Source organism: Cyclopterus lumpus, chromosome 18 (genome assembly GCF_009769545.1).
Source record: "Cyclopterus lumpus isolate fCycLum1 chromosome 18, fCycLum1.pri, whole genome shotgun sequence".
NCBI lineage: Eukaryota > Metazoa > Chordata > Actinopteri > Perciformes > Cyclopteridae > Cyclopterus > Cyclopterus lumpus.
In genome coordinates, this window is record NC_046983.1 from 9041181 (window position 1) to 9064762 (window position 23582).

The following is a 23582-nucleotide window of genomic DNA, read 5'->3' on the forward strand; positions in this document are numbered from 1 at the left end:
TCACAGTGGACTTCATGGTAATTATGATTTTGAATGCTCATTGTGAAACCAGCAATTTGTACAAAAAAGATCAGGACAGGACACACACCAACTCACTGACTCTGATAAAAATATTACAATTTACATGGGATATACTTCTTTCCGTTAACAACCATTGGTGTGAACGCAGCATTAGTGTTTACTTACGAATTACATTGACAGAACTGGCATCAACAGTGATATTGAAGGTACTGTTCGGGTTAGACACAGCATCTACTAAGGTTTTTGCAACATCTGCAGCCTTTGGAATTTCTTGAGTCGAATTAGTATGAGCGAACACAACCCCGACCTTTGCAGTAGTCAGACCCGCTCGTGTTGTGGTGGTAGCTTGGCTGCATCATGAAAGAAATTAAATGAATCAAATTATAATAACATTAACAACTTGTGAATATGTCTAATAATAAATGTTTTGTGTCCATAAAATGGAAACATTGTAAATAAAGTAAGTAGGACTCTTAACATAGTAAATGTTACCTGAACTCAATCACATAAGAGCTGTTGTAAAGATCGTCATATTCTTCTCTGTAGATGTCATCGTACTGTAGGAATAAAGAAAATAGAAAACTTTAACAAACTTTCTATACGATAATCTCCAAATTAAATGAAAAACAACAAAAGCAACAAACAGAAATAATGAGAGAGTACTAACCACATCTACGACTCTTCTCTCAAGCTGCTTGAATTGCGGGCTGTTTTTGTCAGTGAGTTCTTCTACAAAGGGTTCATCCAAGTTTGTTGCGAGGATCACAACTGTAGCGCGAGCTTCAAAAGTTGTTGTCGGTGCAGGAGTTGTGGCCAGTAAGGGAGTTATTGTGGGTGCCATTGTTGTTGTCGGCACAGTAGTTGGTGTCTCCGCATCAGTTGTTGTCGGTGCGGGAGTTGTTGTCGGCGCGGGAGTTGTTGTGGGTACCGGAGTTGATGTCTGCGCAGGAGTTGATGTCTGCGCAGGAGTTGTTGTCGGTGCTGGAGTTGTTGTTGGCTTTGGGGTTGTTGTAGGTGCCAGAGTATTTGTTGTCGCGGGAGTTGTTGATCGCGCCAGAGTTGTTGTAGGCGCCAGAGTTGTTGTAGGCGCCAGAGTTGTTGTTGGTGCCGCGGAAGTTGTTGATGCTGGAATTGATGTCGCTGCGGGAGTTATCTTTGGCACGGAAGTTGTTGTAGGTGCCGGAGTTGTTGAAGGTGCCACAGTTGTTGCCGCAGGAGTTGTTGTCGGCGTGGCAGTTGTTGTATGTGCCGTAGTCGTTGTAGGCGCCGCAGTTGTTGTTGGCGAGGAAGTTGATGTTGGTGCGGCAGTTGTTGGTGCGGCAGTTGTCAGTGCCGCAGTTGTGGTGGGCGAGGTAGTTGTTGTCGGTGCGGCAGTTGTTGTCGGTGCAGCAATTGTTGTCGGTGCGGCAGTTGTTGGCGTGGAAGTTGTTGTAGCTGCCGGAGTTGTTGTTGGCGAGTGGGTTGTTGTAGGTTCCGGAGTAGTTGTAGGTGACGGAGTAGTTGTTGGCGAGGGAGTTGTTGGCGGTGCGGCTGTTGGCGGTGCGGCTGTTGTCGGCGCGGGAGTTGTTTTAGATGCCGCAGTTGTTGTTGGCGAGTGGGTTGTTGTCGGTGCGGCAGTTGTTGTCGGTGCCACGGTTGTTGTTGGCGAGTGGGTTGTTGTTGGTGCGGCAGTTGTTGTCGGTGCCGCGGTTGTTGTTGGCGAGGGAGGTGATGTCGGTGCGACAGTTGTCAGTGCGGCAGTTGTTGTCGGCGCGGGAGTTGTTGTAGATGCGGGAGTTGTTGTAGGTGCCGCAGTTGTTGTCGGCGAGGTAGTGGTTGTCGGTGCGGCAGTTGTCGGTGCAGCAATTGTTGTCGGTGCGGCAGTTGTTGGCGTGGAAGTTGTTGTAGCTGCCGGAGTTGTTGTCGGCGAGGGAGGTGTTGTAGGTTCCGGAGTAGTTGTAGGTGACGGAGTAGTTGTTGGCGAGGGAGTTGTTGGCGGTGCGGCTGTTGTCGGCCCGGGAGTTGTTTTAGATGCCGCAGTTGTTGTTGGCGAGTGGGTTGTTGTCGGTGCGGCAGTTGTTGTCGGTGCCACGGTTGTTGTTGGCGAGGGAGGTGATGTCGGTGCGGCAGTTGTCAGTGCGGCAGTTGTTGTCGGCGCGGGAGTTGTTGTAGGTGCGGGAGTTGTTGTAGGTGCCGCAGTTGTTGTCGGCGAGGTAGTGGTTGTCGGTGCGGCAGTTGTTGGCGTGGAAGTTGTTGTAGCTGCCGGAGTTGTTGTCGGCGAGGGAGGTGTTGTAGGTACCGGAGTAGTTGTAGGTGACGGAGTAGTTGTTGGAGAGGGAGTTGTTTTAGATGCCGCAGTTGTTGTTGGCGAGTGGGTTGTTGTCGGTGCGGCAGTTGTTGTCGGTGCCGCGGTTGTTGTTGGCGAGGGAGTTGATGTCGGTGCGGCAGTTGTCAGTGCGGCAGTTGTTGTCAGCGCTGGAGTTGTAGATGCAGGAGTTGTTGTCGGTGCGGCAGTTGTTGTCGGTGCAGCAATTGTTGTCGGTACGGCAGTTGTTGGCGTGGAAGTTGTTGTAGCTGCCGGAGTTGTTGTCGGCGAGGGAGTTGTTGTAGGTGCCGGTATTGTTGTAGGTGCCGGAGTTGTTGTTGGTGTGGCAGTTATTGTTGTCTCTGCTGTAGTATGTGCTACTGATATGAGTTTTTACAAGAAACATTGGATGAAATGTTGTCAAGGACTTCACCGTAACTATTATTTTTCGTTGTTCACTGGAACCGTTAACTTTAGAATAACCTTCAAAAGCATTGGATTTAAAATCAAACAACTTACCTATCAGAATCAGGATAATCAATACTATCTTTCCGACATCCATCTCGTCTTTTTTTTCCTATAAGATTAAACAATACAACAACTTTTTTAGAAACACATTATTTAAAAAAAATGTTGCGCTTCATTCATTAGGTTTTAAATAGATAAAACAATGTCTGCACCGATCAACTTCTTTCTGTATTAATCTCTCCCTTTGTCGTTAAATTTGAACAAATCATAATTGATTAAATTATTAGCAGACACTGGGAACAATGGCTATCAATTATGTTCTGGAGAAGGCCCAGTTCCCTTCACCAGACCTAAAAAACATGAATATTTTAAATTAACAATTGCTGCATATTGTTTTAATAAAAACAACTAAACTGCAGTTGATTATACAGGTTTTCTTTAGTACTTACCATGTTAAATGGCAGCCTTTTAAAGACCGTTTTAAGACTACACAATGTACTTTAATGCCATAATATCGTGATTTGACTGGCCACAATATGGAAATATGATGGGAGGATACAGCGTAAGATTATGTGTTACCATATCACACTTTGTCAGTCCTTCCCAGCAGTATATAAGATTAAATCTAAATGACATAATTTTAATTAACGCCACTTGTACCTGGATGAAGGACTTAAAATGGATTGATGGATCAACCAAAGTATAACCAAATGTTTTACTTTTGCTAAAGTTTGTTTAAACTCTTTCCTGAACACACAATCTATTAATTGACAAAAGAGAATTACTCTTATTTATACATTGACCTTGATCTTGCCTATCAAAACCTACCTCCTCTACATTTATGGACCATTCTCCTTAATAAAGACCTAATAATATATTTACTAATAATAAAAAAGTTATAAGAGGAAAAATGAAGCTCAAAGTGTGAGGCTAAAGCTATTGGCCACGTCAAAAATGGACAAAGTGGTGGACCGCTTTGTCCATTGTTGAGCACCACGTGAGCAGCAGAGCAGACAGCTGTGGTGAGCGAACTGAGACTGTACCCATCAGTCATTCAAAGTGACCACGCCCTCAATTATGTCTATCTTTAAGCTTCTATATAATTAAAACAGGTGAGTTAATAAGAATTAAGATCATGTACAGTTGTCATAAAAGGGGAAACTAGTTATAGAAAATAAAATATTTGTTCTACCATGCTGTAAACATGTTGTTTCTGTTTACGGTGTTTACACAGAATGTGTCACAGTAAACGTGCTCTTTATCAATGTATAGTTGATACTAGTAGTGTTTGCTCCAGGAGTGAAGGTGCTGAGAAAAACGTCACAAAAAAAGAATGAATTGCCTCCAGACTCTCGCAACAATCCACCTTTCAGTTTGTATGAACCTATGTCCTGACTGTATTATCAATGGATTTAAGAATGTACTTACCCAAAATTAAGATACGAGATGAAAAGTTATGAATTCCTCCTCTCTTTCTGCTTTCAATGTTTTAAACGATTTCACTGTCTCATAGTCCAGGTCACATCTGTCACAGTGCCAAACGTTTACCTTATTTGACAGTCCACATCAATGAAGGCCTTTATGTTGAAACGGAATGAAGGCTAATGACGTAACTCCTAGTTGTCTTTTTTTTCAACATTCAATCTGTCAGTTCTTTGGCTGAAAGAACACTCCCTTCTTTTCTCCTGTGAATTTCTGGTGCATTCCACCTATGGGAATGTTGAAAGAAGTTCTACCAGTATGACTGTAAAACAAAGATATACATAAAGAATAGTGACGCAGCAATGGAACAGAAATAATTCAAGAAGAAAAAAAACACATTGAAACATTCTGAACAAATATTGCAAAATGTTTTTGAGATTAAATATGTAAATAGATGATACAATACAATAATATGATTATACATATTATAAGAAAAATTTGAATAGATAAATGAATCTGATAGGCAAAGTACATGTTGCACCCCTCACAGTGCTCTTTCTTAACAAACCTGATTCACTGACACAGCAAGAAATTAAACATCCTTGATACACTTCCCACCAAATTTGCAAAACATCACATAAGAGATTTAAATTCTTCAAAAACCTTTTATTCTGATCATTGTAAAGTTTCTGACAAATATTGTACAAACATTAAGAAACCTCAGAGAAGACAGCTATGCATGAATACATAAATATACCTTGAATAAATAAAACAAATTGACTGCAATGTTTTGACATATATGCCGTATATATCATGATGATAAAACTCTAGGCCTATTTGGTTCACAGAGGGTTACACAACTCATGATGACCTGCAGTGCTGTTCCTTTAATTAATTATTTAATTGATTAATTATTGCTAGAACACATTTTTTTGTACATCTCAGGGCTTAATGGTATTTTGTGTTGCTTATTAGTCTTGCTGTGTCATTCTGCTCGTTGAAGGATCCTAGACATTCCCACCCAGAAACATGTTCAGATTGACATTAACCTAATCCACTCTCATAAATATGTGCAGTAATTTCAAAATAAAATGTGATAGTAAGTTTATCTGAAGCTGTACAAGACTTCGTTGACAAGAATCAAGAAGTAATTTTTCATTCCTGTGATGGCAGTGATGCAATAATGCCAATTCAAACAGTAATCAGCAATGATGCTATTGCTGGCTTGACAGGATCCATGACATCAGCACAAGGAAGGATGCAGTGATGAGACTGATGTTGTGGCTTACTCCACTTGAAACCTCTGTAAAGGTTGAGAAAAGAAAACAAGACATTGCTTTAAATAATACAAAAAAGGAATTGATGATATAAAAAAGTGTTAGTATTCAATATTGCTTACGTGTGCCATCTACAGAAATGGAGGCGGTATCAATGTTGAACGCTGTGATGTTTGAAGCTGCTCCGACCAAAACATTTCCAATCTGAGTGCCATTAGGAACAGATGTTGATGAAAATCTCAAGTCCATGGTTTGGATGATTGATCCATTACTGCAAAAGGAATTACAACATATTATATTGTTTCATTCGTTTAAATTCATGATCAGTGCTCTTAGGATTTTATCATCATAACATGAACAAATTACCTGAATGAATTCACCGTGATGGTGCGGAACGAAGAAAAAGCTTCTTTGTAGAAAGGTCCAAGCTACAGAAATACAAAGAAATAATTTGTTACTACATTTATTTAATTTGCTTGTGTTTCTTTACTTGTGCATTGTCTTTTTCATTCACCTACAACTGCCGGTAGTAACACTATTCCAATGTTTTCAATGACTACCAGATAATTTATCTGTGTTCAATAGTTTTGAATTTGAAAACTCAACACTAGGAATAAAATGCCCCTTTTTTGCTGTCAATTTTGAAACAGGAAACAATCTATCATCTAATACTTACTGTTGACACTAGCAATGTGGCTCGCGCTTGAAAGGCTGCAGATGATGGATTCAGCAAGTCACTTGTAAATGTCTCTTCTGGAGATCTGAATGTCAATTCCCTTGTTATGACTGCTTCAGCAGTTGTTGTGGTAACTGTAGTTGCAGCACTGGCAGCTGTAGTTGCAGCACTGGCAGCTGTAGTTGCAACACTGGCAGCTGTAGTTGCAGCACTTGCAGCTGTAGTTGCAGCACTGGAAGCTGTAGTTGCAACACTGGCAGCTGTAGTTGCAACACTGGCAGCTGTAGTTGCAGCACTGGCAGCTGTAGTTGCAGCAATGGTGGGGGATGCAGTTGTCGAATTTAATGTAGTTGTTTCTTCAGTAAAAAACAAAAAAATATGGAATAAATGAATAATAGTAGCCAGAGTGCCTTCTATTGAACAAACAAACACATGAGTATATCTTTGCTAAGTCATAGTTAATGTCACCGTGGACTTCATGGCAATTATGATTTTGAATGCTCATTGTGAAACCAGCAATTTGAACAAAAAAAGATCAGGACAGGACACACACCAACTCACTGACTCTGATAGATGAATTACAAATTACATGTGATACACTTCTTTCCGTTAAAAACCATTGGAGTGAAATGTAGGCTTAGTGTTTACTTACGAAGTACAGTGACGGACGTGGCATCAACAGTGATGTTGAAGGTACTGTTCGGCTTAGACACAGCATCTACTAAGGTTTTTGCAACATCTGCGGCCTTTGGGATTTCTTGAGTCGAATTAGTTTGAGCGAACACAATCCCAACCCTTGCAGTAGTCGGACCCGCTCGTGTTGTGGTGGTAGCTCGGCTGCATCATGAAATAATATGAATGAATCAAATTATATTAACATTAACAACTTGTTATATGTGTAATATAAAATGTTTTGTGTCATTATAAAATGAAAAAATTGTAAATAAAGTAAGTAGGGCTCTCAACATGGTAAATGTTACCTGAACTCAATCACAAAAGAGCTTTTGTAAAGATCGGCATATTCTTCTCTGTAGATGTCATCATACTGTAGCAATAAGGAAAATAGAAAAAATGAACAAACTTTGTATACGATAATCTCCAAATTTAATGAAAAACTGCAAAAAATAACAAAGAGAGAAATAATGAGAGTGAGTACTAACCACAGCTACGACTCTTCCCTGAAGCTTAATGAATTGCGGGCTGTTTTTATCGGTGAGTTCTTCTACAAAGGGTTCATTCAAGTTTGTTGCAAGGATCACAACTGTAGCGGGAGCTTCAATAGTTGTTGTGGTTGCCGGAATTGTCGCCGTTGTCGGCGCTGCAGTTGTCGCCGCCGGAGTTGTTGTAGGTGCCGAAGTTGTTGTCGGCATGGGAGTTGTTGTTGGCGCAAGAGTTGTTGTCGGTGCGGGCGTTGTTGTAGGTGCCGGAGTTGTTGTGGGCGCAGGTGTTGTTGTCGGTGCAGGGGTTGTTGTCGGTGCAGGAGTTGTTGTCGGTGCGAGAGTTGTTGTAGGTGCCGGAGTTGTTGTCGGCACGGGAGTTGTTGTTGGCGCGGGAGTTGTAGTTGGTGCAGGCGTTGTTGTGGGTGCCAGGGTTGTTGTCGGTGCGGATGTTGTTGTAGGTGCCGGAGTTGTTGTGGGCGCAGGTGTTGTTGTCGGTGCAGGGGTTGTTGTCGGTGCAGGAGTTGTTGTCGGTGCGAGAGTTGTTGTAGGTGCCGGAGTGGTTGTCAGCACGGGAGTTGTTGTTGGCGCGGGAGTTGTAGTTGGTGCGGGCGTTGTTGTAGGTGCCAGAGTTGTTGTGGGCGCAGGTGTTGTTGTCGGTGCAGGAGTTGTTGCAGGTGCCGGAGTTGTTGTTGGCGCGGGAGTTGTTGTCGGTGCAGGCGTTGTTGTGGGTGCCAGGGTTGTTGTCGGTGCGGATGTTGTTGTAGGTGCCGATGTTGTTGTCGGCATTGGAGTTGTTGTCGGTGCAGGAGTTGTTGTTGGTGCCTGAGTTGTTGTAGGTGCCATAGTTTTTGTGGCCACAGGAGTTGTTGTTGGTGCTGGCGTTGTTGTAGGTGCTGGAGTTGTTGTGGGTGCCAGGGTTGTTGTCGGTGCCGATGTTGTTGTCGGCATTGGAGTTGTTGTCGGCATTGGAGTTGTTGTCGGTGCAGGAGTTGTTGTTGGTGCCGGAGTTGTTGTCGGCACGGGAGTTGTTGTTGGCGTGGGAGTTGTTGTTGGTGCAGGAGTTGTTGTAGGTGCCGGAGTTGTTGTTGGTGCCGGAGTTGTTGTCGGCGCGGGAGTTGTTGTTGGTGCGGGAGTTGTTGTAGGTGCCGGAGTTGTTGTTGGTGCCGGAGTTGTTGTTGGTGCCGGAGTTGTTGTCGGTGCGGGAGTTGTTGTCGGCACGGCAGTTGTTGTAGGTGCAGGTGTTGTTGTAGGTGCCGGAGTTGTTGTCGGCACGGGAGTTGTTGTAGGTGCCGGAGTTGTTGTAGGTGCCGGAGTTGTTGTGGGCGCGGGAGTTGTTGTGGGTGCTGAAGTTGTTGTCGGCACTGCAGTTGTTGTCGGCACTGCAGTTGTTGTCGGCACGGGAGTTGTTGTTGGTGCGGGAGTTGTTGTGGGTGCGGGAGTTGTTGTAGGTGCCGGAGTTGTTGTAGGTGCTGATGTTGTTGTCGGCACTGCAGTTGTTGGCGCGGGAGTTGTTGTTGGTGCAGGAGTTGTTGTAGGTGCCGGAGTTGTTGTAGGTGCTGATGTTGTTGTAGGTGCTGATGTTGTTGTTGGTGCGGGAGTTGTAGGTGCGGGAGTTGTTGTAGGTGCTGTAGTTGTTGTAGGTGCTGGAGTTGTTGTTGGTGCCGGAGTTGTTGTCGGTGCAGGAGTTGTTGTCGGTGCGGGAGTTGTTGTCGGCACGGCAGTTGTTGTAGGTGCCAGTGTTGTTGTCGGTGCGGGAGTTGTTGTAGGTGCCGGAGTTGTTGTAGGTGCTGAAGTTGTTGTTGGTGCGGGAGTTGTTGTCGGTGCGGGAGTTGTTGTCGGTGCGGGAGTTGTTGTCGGCGCGGCAGTTGTTGTAGGTGCCGGTGTTGTTGTCGGTGCCGGAGTTGTTGTAGGTGCCGGAGTTGTTGTAGGTGCGGGAGTTGTTGTGGGCGCGGGAGTTGTTGTGGGTGCTGAAGTTGTTGTCGGCACTGGAGTTGTTGTCGGCGCGGGAGTTGTTGTCGAAGCGGGAGTTGTTGTTGGTGCCGGAGTTGTTGTCGGTGCGGGAGTTGTTGTAGGTGCCGGAGTTGTTGTAGGTGCTGATGTTGTTGTTGGTGCGGGAGTTGTTGTTGGTGCGGGAGTTGTTGTAGGTGCTGAAGTTGTTGTTGGTGCGGGAGTTGTTATAGGTGCAGGAGTTGTTGTAAGTGCTGTAGTTGTTGTAGGTGCTGGAGTTGTTGTTGTTGCTGGAGTTGTTGTCGGTGCAGGAGTTGTTGTCGGTGCGGGAGTTGTTGTCGGCGCGGCAGTTGTTGTAGGTGCCGGTGTTGTTGTCGGTACGGGAGTTGTTGTAGGTGCCGGAGTTGTTGTAGGTGCCTGAGTTGTTGTAGGTGCCTGAGTTGTTGTGGGCGTGGGAGTTGTTGTCGGCGCGGGAGTTGTTGTTGGTGCGGGAGTTGTTGTAGGTGCCGGAGTTGTTGTTGCTGCCGGAGTTGTTGTAGGTGCCGGAGTTGTTGTCGGTGCGGGAGTTGTTGTCGGCACGGCAGTTGTTGTAGGTGCCGGAGTTGTTGTAGGTGCCGGAGTTGTTGTGGGCGTAGGAGTTGTTGTCGGCACTGGAGTTGTTGTTGGCGCGAGAGTTGTTGGCGCGAGAGTTGTTGTCGGCGCCGGAGTTGTTGTTGTTGTGAGAGTTGTTGTCGGCGCGGGAGTTGTTGTTGGTGCCGGAGTTGTTGTAGGTGCCGGAGTTGTTGTTGGTGCCGGAGTTGTTGTTGGTGCCGGAGTTGTTGTCGGTGCGGGAGTTGTTGTCGGCACGGCAGTTGTTGTAGGTGCAGGTGTTGTTGTAGGTGCCGGAGTTGTTGTCGGCACGGGAGTTGTTGTAGGTGCGGGAGTTGTTGTCGGCGCGGCAGTTGTTGTAGGTGCCGGTGTTGTTGTCGGTACGGGAGTTGTTGTAGGTGCCGGAGTTGTTGTAGGTGCCTGAGTTGTTGTCGGTGCAGGAGTTGTTGTCGGTGCGGGAGTTGTTGTCGGCGCGGCAGTTGTTGTAGGTGCCGGTGTTGTTGTCGGTACGGGAGTTGTTGTAGGTGCCGGAGTTGTTGTAGGTGCCTGAGTTGTTGTGGGCGTGGGAGTTGTTGTGGGTGCTGAAGTTGTTGTCGGCACTGGAGTTGTTGTCGGCGCGGGAGTTGTTGTCGAAGCGGGAGTTGTTGTTGGTGCCGGAGTTGTTGTCGGTGCGGGAGTTGTTGTAGGTGCCGGAGTTGTTGTAGGTGCTGATGTTGTTGTTGGTGCGGGAGTTGTTGTTGGTGCGGGAGTTGTTGTCGGCGCCGGAGTTGTTGTTGGCGCGAGAGTTGTTGTTGGCGCGAGAGTTGTTGTCGGCGCGGGAGTTGTTGTTGGTGCCGGAGTTGTTGTAGGTGCCGGAGTTGTTGTTGGTGCCGGAGTTGTTGTTGGTGCCGGAGTTGTTGTCGGTGCGGCAGTTGTTGTAGGTGCAGGTGTTGTTGTAGGTGCCGCAGTTGTTGTCGGCACGGGAGTTGTTGTAGGTGCGGGAGTTGTTGTCGGCGCGGCAGTTGTTGTAGGTGCCGGTGTTGTTGTCGGTACGGGAGTTGTTGTAGGTGCCGGAGTTGTTGTAGGTGCCTGAGTTGTTGTCGGTGCAGGAGTTGTTGTCGGTGCGGGAGTTGTTGTCGGCACGGCAGTTGTTGTAGGTGCCGGTGTTGTTGTCGGTACGGGAGTTGTTGTAGGTGCCGGAGTTGTTGTAGGTGCCTGAGTTGTTGTGGGCGTGGGAGTTGTTGTCGGCGCGGGAGTTGTTGTTGGTGCGGGAGTTGTTGTAGGTGCCGGAGTTGTTGTTGGTCCCGGAGTTGTTGTAGGTGCCGGAGTTGTTGTTGGTGCCGGAGTTGTTGTTGGTGCCAGAGTTGTTGTCGGTGCGGGAGTTGTTGTCGGCACGGCAGTTGTTGTAGGTGCCGGAGTTGTTGTAGGTGCCGGAGTTGTTGTGGGCGTGGGAGTTGTTGTCGGCACTGGAGTTGTTGTTGGCGCGAGAGTTGTTGTCGGCGCGGGAGTTGTTGTTGGTGCGGGAGTTGTTGTAGGTGCCGGAGTTGTTGTTGGTGCCGGAGTTGTTGTTGGTGCCGGAGTTGTTGTCGGTGCGGGAGTTGTTGTCGGCGCGGGAGTTGTTGTTGGTGCGGGAGTTGTTGTAGGTGCCGGAGTTGTTGTTGGTGCCGGAGTTGTTGTTGGTGCCGGAGTTGTTGTCGGTGCGGGAGTTGTTGTCGGCACGGCAGTTGTTGTAGGTGCAGGTGTTGTTGTAGGTGCCGGAGTTGTTGTCGGCACGGGAGTTGTTGTAGGTGCCGGAGTTGTTGTAGGTGCCGGAGTTGTTGTGGGCGCGGGAGTTGTTGTGGGTGCTGAAGTTGTTGTCGGCACTGCAGTTGTTGTCGGCACTGCAGTTGTTGTCGGCACGGGAGTTGTTGTTGGTGCGGGAGTTGTTGTGGGTGCGGGAGTTGTTGTAGGTGCCGGAGTTGTTGTAGGTGCTGATGTTGTTGTCGGCACTGCAGTTGTTGGCGCGGGAGTTGTTGTTGGTGCAGGAGTTGTTGTAGGTGCCGGAGTTGTTGTAGGTGCTGATGTTGTTGTAGGTGCTGATGTTGTTGTTGGTGCGGGAGTTGTAGGTGCGGGAGTTGTTGTAGGTGCTGTAGTTGTTGTAGGTGCTGGAGTTGTTGTTGGTGCCGGAGTTGTTGTCGGTGCAGGAGTTGTTGTCGGTGCGGGAGTTGTTGTCGGCACGGCAGTTGTTGTAGGTGCCAGTGTTGTTGTCGGTGCGGGAGTTGTTGTAGGTGCCGGAGTTGTTGTAGGTGCTGAAGTTGTTGTTGGTGCGGGAGTTGTTGTCGGTGCGGGAGTTGTTGTCGGTGCGGGAGTTGTTGTCGGCGCGGCAGTTGTTGTAGGTGCCGGTGTTGTTGTCGGTGCCGGAGTTGTTGTAGGTGCCGGAGTTGTTGTAGGTGCGGGAGTTGTTGTGGGCGCGGGAGTTGTTGTGGGTGCTGAAGTTGTTGTCGGCACTGGAGTTGTTGTCGGCGCGGGAGTTGTTGTCGAAGCGGGAGTTGTTGTTGGTGCCGGAGTTGTTGTCGGTGCGGGAGTTGTTGTAGGTGCCGGAGTTGTTGTAGGTGCTGATGTTGTTGTTGGTGCGGGAGTTGTTGTTGGTGCGGGAGTTGTTGTAGGTGCTGAAGTTGTTGTTGGTGCGGGAGTTGTTATAGGTGCAGGAGTTGTTGTAAGTGCTGTAGTTGTTGTAGGTGCTGGAGTTGTTGTTGTTGCTGGAGTTGTTGTCGGTGCAGGAGTTGTTGTCGGTGCGGGAGTTGTTGTCGGCGCGGCAGTTGTTGTAGGTGCCGGTGTTGTTGTCGGTACGGGAGTTGTTGTAGGTGCCGGAGTTGTTGTAGGTGCCTGAGTTGTTGTAGGTGCCTGAGTTGTTGTGGGCGTGGGAGTTGTTGTCGGCGCGGGAGTTGTTGTTGGTGCGGGAGTTGTTGTAGGTGCCGGAGTTGTTGTTGCTGCCGGAGTTGTTGTAGGTGCCGGAGTTGTTGTCGGTGCGGGAGTTGTTGTCGGCACGGCAGTTGTTGTAGGTGCCGGAGTTGTTGTAGGTGCCGGAGTTGTTGTGGGCGTAGGAGTTGTTGTCGGCACTGGAGTTGTTGTTGGCGCGAGAGTTGTTGGCGCGAGAGTTGTTGTCGGCGCCGGAGTTGTTGTTGTTGTGAGAGTTGTTGTCGGCGCGGGAGTTGTTGTTGGTGCCGGAGTTGTTGTAGGTGCCGGAGTTGTTGTTGGTGCCGGAGTTGTTGTTGGTGCCGGAGTTGTTGTCGGTGCGGGAGTTGTTGTCGGCACGGCAGTTGTTGTAGGTGCAGGTGTTGTTGTAGGTGCCGGAGTTGTTGTCGGCACAGGAGTTGTTGTAGGTGCGGGAGTTGTTGTCGGCGCGGCAGTTGTTGTAGGTGCCGGTGTTGTTGTCGGTACGGGAGTTGTTGTAGGTGCCGGAGTTGTTGTAGGTGCCTGAGTTGTTGTCGGTGCAGGAGTTGTTGTCGGTGCGGGAGTTGTTGTCGGCGCGGCAGTTGTTGTAGGTGCCGGTGTTGTTGTCGGTACGGGAGTTGTTGTAGGTGCCGGAGTTGTTGTAGGTGCCTGAGTTGTTGTGGGCGTGGGAGTTGTTGTGGGTGCTGAAGTTGTTGTCGGCACTGGAGTTGTTGTCGGCGCGGGAGTTGTTGTCGAAGCGGGAGTTGTTGTTGGTGCCGGAGTTGTTGTCGGTGCGGGAGTTGTTGTAGGTGCCGGAGTTGTTGTAGGTGCTGATGTTGTTGTTGGTGCGGGAGTTGTTGTTGGTGCGGGAGTTGTTGTCGGCGCCGGAGTTGTTGTTGGCGCGAGAGTTGTTGTTGGCGCGAGAGTTGTTGTCGGCGCGGGAGTTGTTGTTGGTGCCGGAGTTGTTGTAGGTGCCGGAGTTGTTGTTGGTGCCGGAGTTGTTGTTGGTGCCGGAGTTGTTGTCGGTGCGGCAGTTGTTGTAGGTGCAGGTGTTGTTGTAGGTGCCGCAGTTGTTGTCGGCACGGGAGTTGTTGTAGGTGCGGGAGTTGTTGTCGGCGCGGCAGTTGTTGTAGGTGCCGGTGTTGTTGTCGGTACGGGAGTTGTTGTAGGTGCCGGAGTTGTTGTAGGTGCCTGAGTTGTTGTCGGTGCAGGAGTTGTTGTCGGTGCGGGAGTTGTTGTCGGCACGGCAGTTGTTGTAGGTGCCGGTGTTGTTGTCGGTACGGGAGTTGTTGTAGGTGCCGGAGTTGTTGTAGGTGCCTGAGTTGTTGTGGGCGTGGGAGTTGTTGTCGGCGCGGGAGTTGTTGTTGGTGCGGGAGTTGTTGTAGGTGCCGGAGTTGTTGTTGGTCCCGGAGTTGTTGTAGGTGCCGGAGTTGTTGTTGGTGCCGGAGTTGTTGTTGGTGCCAGAGTTGTTGTCGGTGCGGGAGTTGTTGTCGGCACGGCAGTTGTTGTAGGTGCCGGAGTTGTTGTAGGTGCCGGAGTTGTTGTGGGCGTGGGAGTTGTTGTCGGCACTGGAGTTGTTGTTGGCGCGAGAGTTGTTGTCGGCGCGGGAGTTGTTGTTGGTGCGGGAGTTGTTGTAGGTGCCGGAGTTGTTGTTGGTGCCGGAGTTGTTGTTGGTGCCAGAGTTGTTGTCGGTGCGGGAGTTGTTGTGGGCACGGCAGTTGTTGTAGGTGCCGGTGTTGTTGTAGGTGCCGGAGTTGTTGTCGGCACGGGAGTTGTTGTAGGTGCCGGAGTTGTTGTGGGCGCAGGAGTTGTTGTGGGCGCGGGAGTTGTTGTGGGTGCTGAAGTTGTTGTCGGCACTGCAGTTGTTGTCGGCGCGGGAGTTGTTGTTGGTGCGGGAGTTGTTGTAGGTGCTTGAGTTGTTGTAGGTGCTGATGTTGTTGTTGGTGCGGGAGTTGTTGTAGGTGCGGGAGTTGTTGTAGGTGCTGTAGTTGTTGTAGCTGCTGGAGTTGTTGTTGGTGCCGGAGTTGTTGTCGGTGCGGGAGTTGTCGGTGCGGGAGTTGTCGGCGCGGCAGTTGTTGTAGGTGCCGGTGTTGTTGTCGGTGCCGGAGTTGTTGTAGGTGCCAGAGTTGTTGTAGGTGCCGGAGTTGTTGTGGGCGCGGGAGTTGTTGTGGGTGCGGCAGTTGTTGTTGTCTCTACTGTAGTATGTGCTACTGATATGAATAATTACAAGAAACATTGGATGAAATGTTGTCAAGGACTTCACCGTAACTATTATTTTTTGTTGTTCACTAGAACTTTTAACTTTTTTCAATAACCTTCAAAAGCATTGGATTTAACATCAAACAACTTACCTATCAGAATCAGGATAATCGATACTATCTTTCCGAAATCCATCTTGTCTTTTTTTTCTATAAGATTCAACAATACAGCAACTTTTTTAGAAACACATTATTTCAAAATCTTTTGCGCTTCTTTCATTACGTTTTAAATAGGTAAAACAATATCTGCAGCAATCAACTTCTTTCTGTATTAGTCTTAAATTTTGACAAATCATAAGTAATTTAATTATTCGCAGTCACTGGGAACAATGGCTATCAATTATCTTCTGGAGAGGGCTCAGTTCCCTTCACCAGACCTAAACAAATTAATATTTTTAATTAACAATGGCTGCATATTGTTTTAATAAAAACAAGTAAACTGCAGTTGATTATACAGGTTTTCTTTTGTATTTACCATGTTAAATGTCAGCTTTTTTAAGACCTTTTTAAGACTACACAATGTAGTTCAATCCCATCATTTTGTGATTTGACTTGCCAAAATATGGAAATATGATGAGAGGATACAGCGTAAGAATATTTGTTAGCATATCACACTTTGTCAGTACTTCCCAGCAGTATATAAGATTAATTCTAAATGACATAATTTGAATATACGGCCATTGTACCTGGATGAATGACATAAAATGGATTGATGGATCAACCAAAGCATAACTAAATATTTTACTTTTGCTAAAGTTGGTTTAAACTCTCTCCTGAACACACAATCTACTAATTGATAGAAGATAATTACTCTTACTTATAAATTGACCTTGATCTTGCCTCTCAAATCCTACCTCCTCTACCTCTCTGGACCATTCTCCTTAGTTATATGAAGACCTATTAATGTATTTACTAATAATAAAAAGATGAAAAATGAAGCTCAAAGTGTGAGGTTACAGCTATTGGCCAGGTCAAAAATGGACAAAGCGGAAGACCGCAAGGTGGAACTGTGTTGAGCAGCAGGTGAGCTGTGGTGAGCGAACTGAGACTCTATCTCACTCAAAGTGACCACGCCCTCAATTATGTCTAACTTTAAGCTTTTATATAATTAAAACAGGCAAATTATTAATAATTAAGATCATGTGCAGTTGTCATAAAAGTTGAAACTAGTTATAGAAAACCAAATATTTGTTCTACCATGCTGTAAACATGTTTCTGTTTAAGTGTTCTTTATCAATGTATAGTTTTACCGTATGTTCCAGAAAGTGTTATTTTTGTACGAAAGCTGAATGCTTATTGCCTATAACAAGGGTATTTGTTTATATTTTTTATTTTTGGAAACAAGGGCAGTTTGTTTTATCAAATGACTCAAAACATGCGGAATTCTGTGGTTTTTTTTATAAACAAACATATTATACATGAATATGTATATATAAGTTATCGAAGTAAATTCTAAATGGATGATAGTCAAATTAAAGTAAAAAACAATCATGTATTATCTCACATTGTTTAAGTACTTCTCAGCACAATATAAACATGATTCTTCGCTCTATAAATAATGAAATTATAGCAAACTGGATCTGGATACGCTGCATTAAATGGATTGATGGATGAACCAATGTAAAATGTATTTATTGAAGTGTGTTGAAGCTTTTGCTTAAATTGACCTTTGCCCAATATGGGCCAATCAGCTAACTACTGTAGGTAGCGCTAGTACAGTGTTTGCTCCAGGAGTGAAGGTGCTGAGAAAAACGTCACAAAAAAAGAATGAATTCTCGCAACAATCCCCCTTTCAGTTTGTATGGACCTATGTCCTGACTGTATTATCAATAGATTTAAGAATGTACTTACCCAATGATCAAGATATTAGATGAAAAGTTATGAATTCCTCCTATCTTTCTGCTTTCAATGTTTTAAACTATTTCACTGTATCACAATTTAGTCCAGGTCACATCTGTCACAGTGCAAACCTTTTACCTTCTGTTATAGTCCCTGTCTATGAAGGTGTTTATATTGAAACGGAATGAAGGTTAATGACGTAACTCATAGTTGTCTTTTTTTCCGCATTCAATCTGTCAGTTCTTTGGCCGAAGATCATAGAACACTCCCTTCTTTTCTCCTGTGAATGTCTGGTGCATTCCACCTATGGGAATGTTGAAAGAGGTTGTACCAGTATGACAGTAAAACTAAGATATAATTAAAGAATAGTGCAATGGTGCAGAAATAATTCAAGAAGAAAAACACATCGAAACTCTCTAAACAAATATTGCAAAATGTCTTTGAGAGTAAATATGTAAATAGATGATACAATACAATAATATTATTATTGACATATTATAAGAAAAGCATCTCATCTATATTTTCTCATATTCTTTGAAGCAAGTGTACATTTTGTATATTTTCCAGTCATATAGCACTAATATTAATGATCTGTAAATATGTAGAACTACGTTTTTCCACCTTCAATGTCAATATAAAAATAGATATTTGCAGCAAAAAAAAAGAAAGTAAACTGCCGTTGATTATACAGGTCATTTGAATTAACACCCCTTGTACCTGGATGAATGATATGAAATGGATTGATATATCAACCAAAATATAACTAAATTTTTTACTCTTGCTAAAGTTGAAACTTGCCCATTATGAGTCAGTGAGCTTCCAGCTGTAGGTAGTAAGTAGCTCGCTTACAGTGTTTGCTCCAATTCTGATGGCGCTGACTGAAACTCTACAAAAAAGGTTTAAACTCTCTCCTGAAACAATCCAATTATTGATAGAAGATAATTTCACTCATTTATAATTTGACCTTCATCTTGTGCCTCTCAAAAATTGTCAGGGAGCTACCTCCTCTACCTCTATGGACAATCCTCCTTCGTTATATAAAGACCTAATAATGTACTTCCTTGAAATAAAAACTGATAAGAGGAAAAGCGAAGTGTGAGGCTACGGCTATTGGCAAGGTCAAAAATGGGGAAAGCGATTGACCGCCGGTGGAACTGTGTTGAGCAGCGGAGCAGACAGCTGTGGTGAGAGAACTGAGAATGCACCCGCCTGTCACTCAAAGTGACCACGCCCTCATTTATGTCTAACTTTAAACTTTTATATAATGAATAATTCATTAGAGGATGTGGTGATGAGACTGATGGTGTGGCTTACTCCGCGTGGAACTTTTGTAAAGGTAAAAAAGAAAACAAGACATTGCTTTAAAAAGTAATAATTTAATTTTGCTTAAAAATGTTACGTGAATTTAATCACATAAGACTGGATGAAAATATTGCTGTAGTTCTCACTGTAGATGACATTATAGTGTAGGAATAAAGAAAATAGACCAAATTAACGAACTTAAAATAAGGTAATATCCAAATTAAGTGAAAAACTGCAAAAGCAACAAACAGAAAAATAATGAGAGTGAGTACTAACCACAGCTACGACTCTTCCCTCAAGCTCAATGAATTGCGGGCTGCTTTTATTATTGAGTTCACAACTGGAGCTGGAGCTTCAATAGTTGTTGATGGTGCCAGAGTTTTTGTCGGTTTATTGGGCAGGTGGAGTCACTGTTCAAAAATATCAGTCAAGATTGTAAGGTGTTATACATCATAATTCAAATGATTAATTCATAAATAATGGACTTTATTCTCTTACTAAAAGGGTTTTTAGAAACATTAGTGATTTTGCACTCTATTACGATACATATATACAAATATACTGTTCAGACACAAATGTGTGTCCTGCAAGGACTACAAACTACCAGACAAGCTTTGGTTTGAAAATTCACACTTGGATTCTTTTGTTCATTTTGTGAAAGTCATCTGCACCATTATTTCTTCTTTAATGAAGACCATTGCAGCATGTTTTGTTCCTTTAGTTTAAAGTGTGTTTATGCTTGCCTCTAAGAAAACAGAAGTGTCTTCTTGGTCAATTTTGAAAGGAGAACTTTAGAAATAATCAGTGAATGGCAAGTTTCTAAGAAAATGTATGATCAATAACAATGTATCTTAAAGTGGTAGCCTTTAATCTTTTACAACCTACATCTCTATTCAAATGCTTTTTATTTGCGATTGACATTTCTGAAAATGAACAATGGGTGATGCTGGTGTTCAGTTTAAGCTGATTTAATAATAACATGTCTAGTGGTGTTTGAATAGATAAATTAATCTCATAGTCAAAGTACACTTTGCACCCCTCCCAGTTCTCTTTCTTAACAAACCTGATTCACTGACACACCAACAGCTGAGGCTCATTGTAAGACATTAATCATTCCCTGATAAACTTCGAACCAAATTTGCAAAGCATCAAACGAGAGATGATTTAAATTCTTCAAAGACTTTTTATTCTGATCATTGTAAAGTTTCTAAAAAATATTGTACAAACATTTAGAAATCTCACAGAATACAGCTATGCATGAATACATGAATACACCTTGAATAAACAAAACAAAATAACTGCAATGTTTTGACATATATACCGTATATATCATGATGATAACACTCTAGGCCTATTTGGTTCATGGTTAGTTACACGACTCATGATGACCTTCAGAGTTGTTCCTTTAATTATTGATAGAACCCATTTTTTTTGTACATCTCAGGGCTTAATGGTATTTTATGTTGCTTATTAGTCTTGCTGTGTCGTTCTCTGGTGAAGGACCCTGGACATTCCAACGCAGATAGTAAGTTTATCTGAAGCTGTACAAGACTTCTTCAACAAGAATCAATAAGTAATTGTTCATGCCAGTGATGGCAGTCATGCAATAAAGCAAATTCAAACAGTAATCAGCAATGACGCTATTGCTGGCTTGACAGGATCCATGACATCAGCACAAGGAAGGATGCAGTGATGAGACTGATGTTGTGGCTTACTCCACTTGAAACCTCTGTAAAGATTGAGAAAAGAAAACAAGACATTGCTTTAAAAGATAAAGAAACAAATCTGTAATGAAAAAAAGTGGCAGTATTCAATATAGCTTACGTGTGCCGTCCACAGAAATGGAGTTGATGTCAATGCTGAAAGTTGTGATGTTTGATTCCGCTCTGACCAAAACTTTTCGAATCTGAGTGCCATTTGGAGCAGATGTTGATGAAAATGCAATGACTAAGGTTTGGATGATTGATCCATTATTGCAAAAGGAATTACAACATATTATATTGCTTAATTCGTATACATTTATTATCAGTGCTCTTAGGATGTTATCATCATAACATAAACAAATTACCTGAATAAATTCACAGTGATGGTGCGGAACGAAGAAAAAGCTTCTTTGAGTAAAGGTCCAAGCTGCAGAAATACAAACAAATCATTTGTTACTACATTTATTTAATTTGCTTGTGTTTCTTTACTTGTGCATTGTCTTTTTCATTCACCTACAACTGCCGGTAGTGTCACTATTTCAATGTTTTCAATGACTACCAGATAATTGATTTGTGTTCAATAATATTTAATTTGAAAATTCAACACCAGGAAAATAATCCCCCCATTTTTTGCTGTCAATTATAAAACAGGAAACAATCTATCATCTATTACTTACTGTTGACACTAGCAATGTGGCTCGTGCTTGAAACGCTGCAGATGATGGATCCAGCAAGTCACTTGTAAATGTATCTTCTGGAGATCTGAAAGTCAATAGCCTTGTTATGACTGTTTCAGCAGTTGTAGTGGTAACTGTAGTTGCAGCACTGGCAGCTGTAGTTGCAGCACTGGCAGCTGTAGTTGCAACACTGGCAGTTGTAGTTGCAGCACTGGCAGCTGTAGTTGCAGCACTGGCAGCTGTAGTTGCAACACTGGCAGTTGTAGTTGCAGCACTGGCAGCTGTAGTTGCAACACTGGCAGTTGTAGTTGCAGCACTGGCAGCTGTAGTTGCAGCACTGGCAGTTGTAGTTGCAGCACTGGCAGCTGTAGTTGCAGCACTGGCAGTTGTAGTTGCAGCACTGGTAGCTGTAGTTGCAGCACTGGCATCTGTAGTTGCAGCACTGGCAGCTGTAGTTGCAGCACTGGCAGTTGTAGTTGCAGCACTGGCAGCTGTAGTTGCAGCACTGGTAGCTGTAGTTGCAGCAATGGTGGGGGATGCAGTTGTCGAATTTAATGTAGTTGTTTCATCAGTAAAAAACAAAAAAAGATGGAATAAATGAATAATTGTAGCCAGAGTGCCTTCTATTAAACAAACAAACACATGAGTATATGTTTGCTAAGTCACAGTTAATGTCACAGTGGACTTCATGATAATTATGATTTTAAATGCTCATTGTCAAACAAGCAATTTGGAAACAAAAGATCAGGTAAGCACACACACCAACTCACAGTTGGAGTGAAATTCAGGCTTAGTGTTTACTTACGAAGTACAGTGACGGAAGCGGCAACAACAGTGACGTTAAAGGTACTGTTAGACACAGCGGCTACTAAGGTTTTTGCAACATCTGCAGCCTTTGGGATTTCTTGAGTCGAATTAGTTTGAGCGAACACAACCCCGAACTTTGCAGTTGTCCGACCCGCTCGTGTTGCATTGGCAGCTTGGCTGCATCATGAAAAAAAATGTTTTATCAAATAATATTAACATTAATAACTTAGAAATCTATGTTTATAAGTAATATTGAATTTTTGTGTCATTATAACATTTAAACATTGTTAATAAAGTAAGTAGGACTCTCAACATAGTAAATGTTACCTGAACTCAATCACATAAGTGTAGTTGAAAACATCGCCATGTTCGTTACTGAAGATGAGATTGTACTGTAGGAATAAAGATAGAAAAAATGAACAAAGTTAAAATAAGGTAATCTCCAAATTAAGTGAAAAACTGCAAAAGCAACAAGCAGGAAAATAATGAGATTGAGTACTAACCACAGCTACGACTCTTCCCTCAAGCTCAATGAATTGCGGGCTGCTTTTATTATTTAGTTCATCTAAAAATGGTTCATCCAAGTCTGTTGCGAGGATCACAACTGTTGCGGGAGCTTCAATAGTTGTTGCCGCCGTGGGAGTTGTTGTAGGTGCCGGAGTTGTTGTAGGGGTCAGAGTTGTTGTCGCTGTGGGAGTTGTTGTCGGAGCGGGAGTTGTTGGTGTTGGAGTTGTTGTCGGTGCGGGAGTTGTTGGTGTGGCTGTTGTTGTCGGCGCAGCTGTTGTTGTTGGGGTGGCTGTTGTTGTCGGGGCGGCTGTTGTTGTCAGAGCAGCTGTTGTTGTCGGGGCGGCTGTTGTTGTCGGAGCGGCTGTTGTTGTAGGGGCGGATGATGTTGTTGGGGCAGCTGTTGTTGTCGGCACAGATGTTGTTGTCGGGGCGGCTGTCATTGTCGGCACAGCTGTTGTTGGGGCGGCTGTTGTTGTCGGCACAGCTGTTGTTGGGGCTGCTGTTGTTGTCGGGGCGGCTGTTGTTGTAGGGGCGGATGATGTTGTTGGGGCAGCTGTTGTTGTCGGCACAGATGTTGTTGTCGGGGCGGCTGTTGTTGTCGGCACAGCTGTTGTTGGGGCGGCTGTTGTTGTCGGCACAGCTGTTGTTGTCGGGACGGCTGTTGTTGTCGGAGCAGCTGTTGTTGTCGGTGCGGCTGTTGTTGTCGGGGTGGCTGTTGTTGTCGGAGCAGCTGTTGTTGTCGGTGCGGCTGTTGTTGTAGGGGCGGATGATGTTGTTGGGGCGGCTGTTGTTGTCGGCACAGCTGTTGTTGTCGTTGCGGCTGTTGTTGTCGGCACAGCTGTTGTTGGGGTGGCTGTTGTTATCGGAGTTGTTGTCGGCACAGCTGTTGTTGTTGGGGTGGCTGTTGTTGTCGGTGCGGCTGTTGTTGTTGGGGCGGCTGTTGTTGTCGGCACAGCTGTTGTTGGAGCGGTTGTTGTTGTTGGCACAGCTGTTGTTGTTGGTGCGGCTGTTGTTGTCGGCACAGCTGTTTTTGGGGCGGCTGTTGTTATCGGAGTTGTTGACGGCACAGCTTTTGTTGTCGGGCGGCTGTTGTTGTTGGCACAACTGTTGTTGGGGCAGCTGTTGTTGTCGGCACAGCTGTTGTTGTCGGGGCGGCTGTTGTTGTCGGCGCAGCTGTTGTTTGGGCGGCTGTTGTTGTCGGGCGGCCGTTGTTCTCGGCACAGCTGTTGTTGTTGGGACGGCTGTTGTTGTCGGCACAGCTGTTGTTGGGGCGGATGTTGTTGTCGGCACAGCTGTTGTTGTCGGGGCGGCTGTTGTTGTCGGCACAACTGTTGTTGGGGCGGCTGTTGTTGTCGGCACAGCTGTTGTTGTCGGTGCGGCTGTTGTCGTCGTCACAGCTGTTGTTGTTGGGGCGGCTGTTGTTGTCGGTGCGGCTATTGTTGTCGGCACAGCTGTTGTTGTTTGGGCGGCTGTTGTTGTTTGGGCGGCTGTTGTTGTCGGGGCGGCTGTTGTTGTCGGCACAGCTGTTGTTGGGGCGGATGTTGTTGTTGGCGCAGCTGTTGTTGTCGGTGTTGCTGTTGTTGTCGGCACAGCTGTTGTTGGGGTGGCTGTTGTTATCTGAGTTGTCGGCACAGCTTTTATTGTCGGGCGGCTGTTGTTGTCGGCACAACTGTTGTTGGGGCAGCTGTTGTTGTCGGCACAGCTGTTGTTGTCGGCACAACTGTTGTTGTCGGCACAACTGTTGTTGGGGCAGC

The 23582-nt window shown here is 45.1% G+C and overlaps 2 protein-coding genes and 4 long non-coding RNA genes across 6 annotated transcripts; all 6 read right to left on the reverse strand.

Moving 5' to 3' along the window:
* Positions 1–570: 570 nt before the first annotated feature.
* LOC117748150 (mucin-2-like) lies at positions 571–2596 on the reverse strand (the record flags this gene model as incomplete). Its single annotated transcript, XM_034557783.1, has 4 exons — positions 571–578; positions 1040–1174; positions 1409–1566; positions 1614–2596. Coding segments are annotated over 4 exons (1284 nt in total), but the record flags the coding sequence as incomplete, so codon positions are not given.
* Positions 2597–4764: 2168 nt separating this feature from the next.
* LOC117747662 lies at positions 4765–6297 on the reverse strand. The gene is made up of 4 exons (XR_004611446.1): positions 6149–6297; positions 5839–5900; positions 5595–5743; positions 4765–5498 (listed from the first exon to the last, which is right to left on the reverse strand). It is a non-coding gene; the product is annotated as an uncharacterized LOC117747662 (long non-coding RNA).
* Positions 6298–6412: 115 nt separating this feature from the next.
* On the reverse strand, positions 6413–7556 carry LOC117747666. The gene is made up of 4 exons (XR_004611450.1): positions 7309–7556; positions 7129–7193; positions 6801–6985; positions 6413–6504 (listed from the first exon to the last, which is right to left on the reverse strand). It is a non-coding gene; the product is annotated as an uncharacterized LOC117747666 (long non-coding RNA).
* Positions 7557–8088: 532 nt separating this feature from the next.
* On the reverse strand, positions 8089–10647 carry LOC117748151 (threonine-rich protein-like; the record flags this gene model as incomplete). Its single annotated transcript, XM_034557784.1, has 2 exons — positions 8089–8172; positions 10600–10647. Coding segments are annotated over 2 exons (132 nt in total), but the record flags the coding sequence as incomplete, so codon positions are not given.
* Positions 10648–14850: 4203 nt separating this feature from the next.
* LOC117747674 lies at positions 14851–16962 on the reverse strand. Its single transcript, XR_004611458.1, has 3 exons — positions 16845–16962; positions 15087–15143; positions 14851–14945 (listed from the first exon to the last, which is right to left on the reverse strand). It is a non-coding gene; the product is annotated as an uncharacterized LOC117747674 (long non-coding RNA).
* Positions 16963–20202: 3240 nt separating this feature from the next.
* Positions 20203–20725, reverse strand: LOC117747682. Its single transcript, XR_004611466.1, has 2 exons — positions 20515–20725; positions 20203–20264 (listed from the first exon to the last, which is right to left on the reverse strand). It is a non-coding gene; the product is annotated as an uncharacterized LOC117747682 (long non-coding RNA).
* Positions 20726–23582: the final 2857 nt, after the last annotated feature.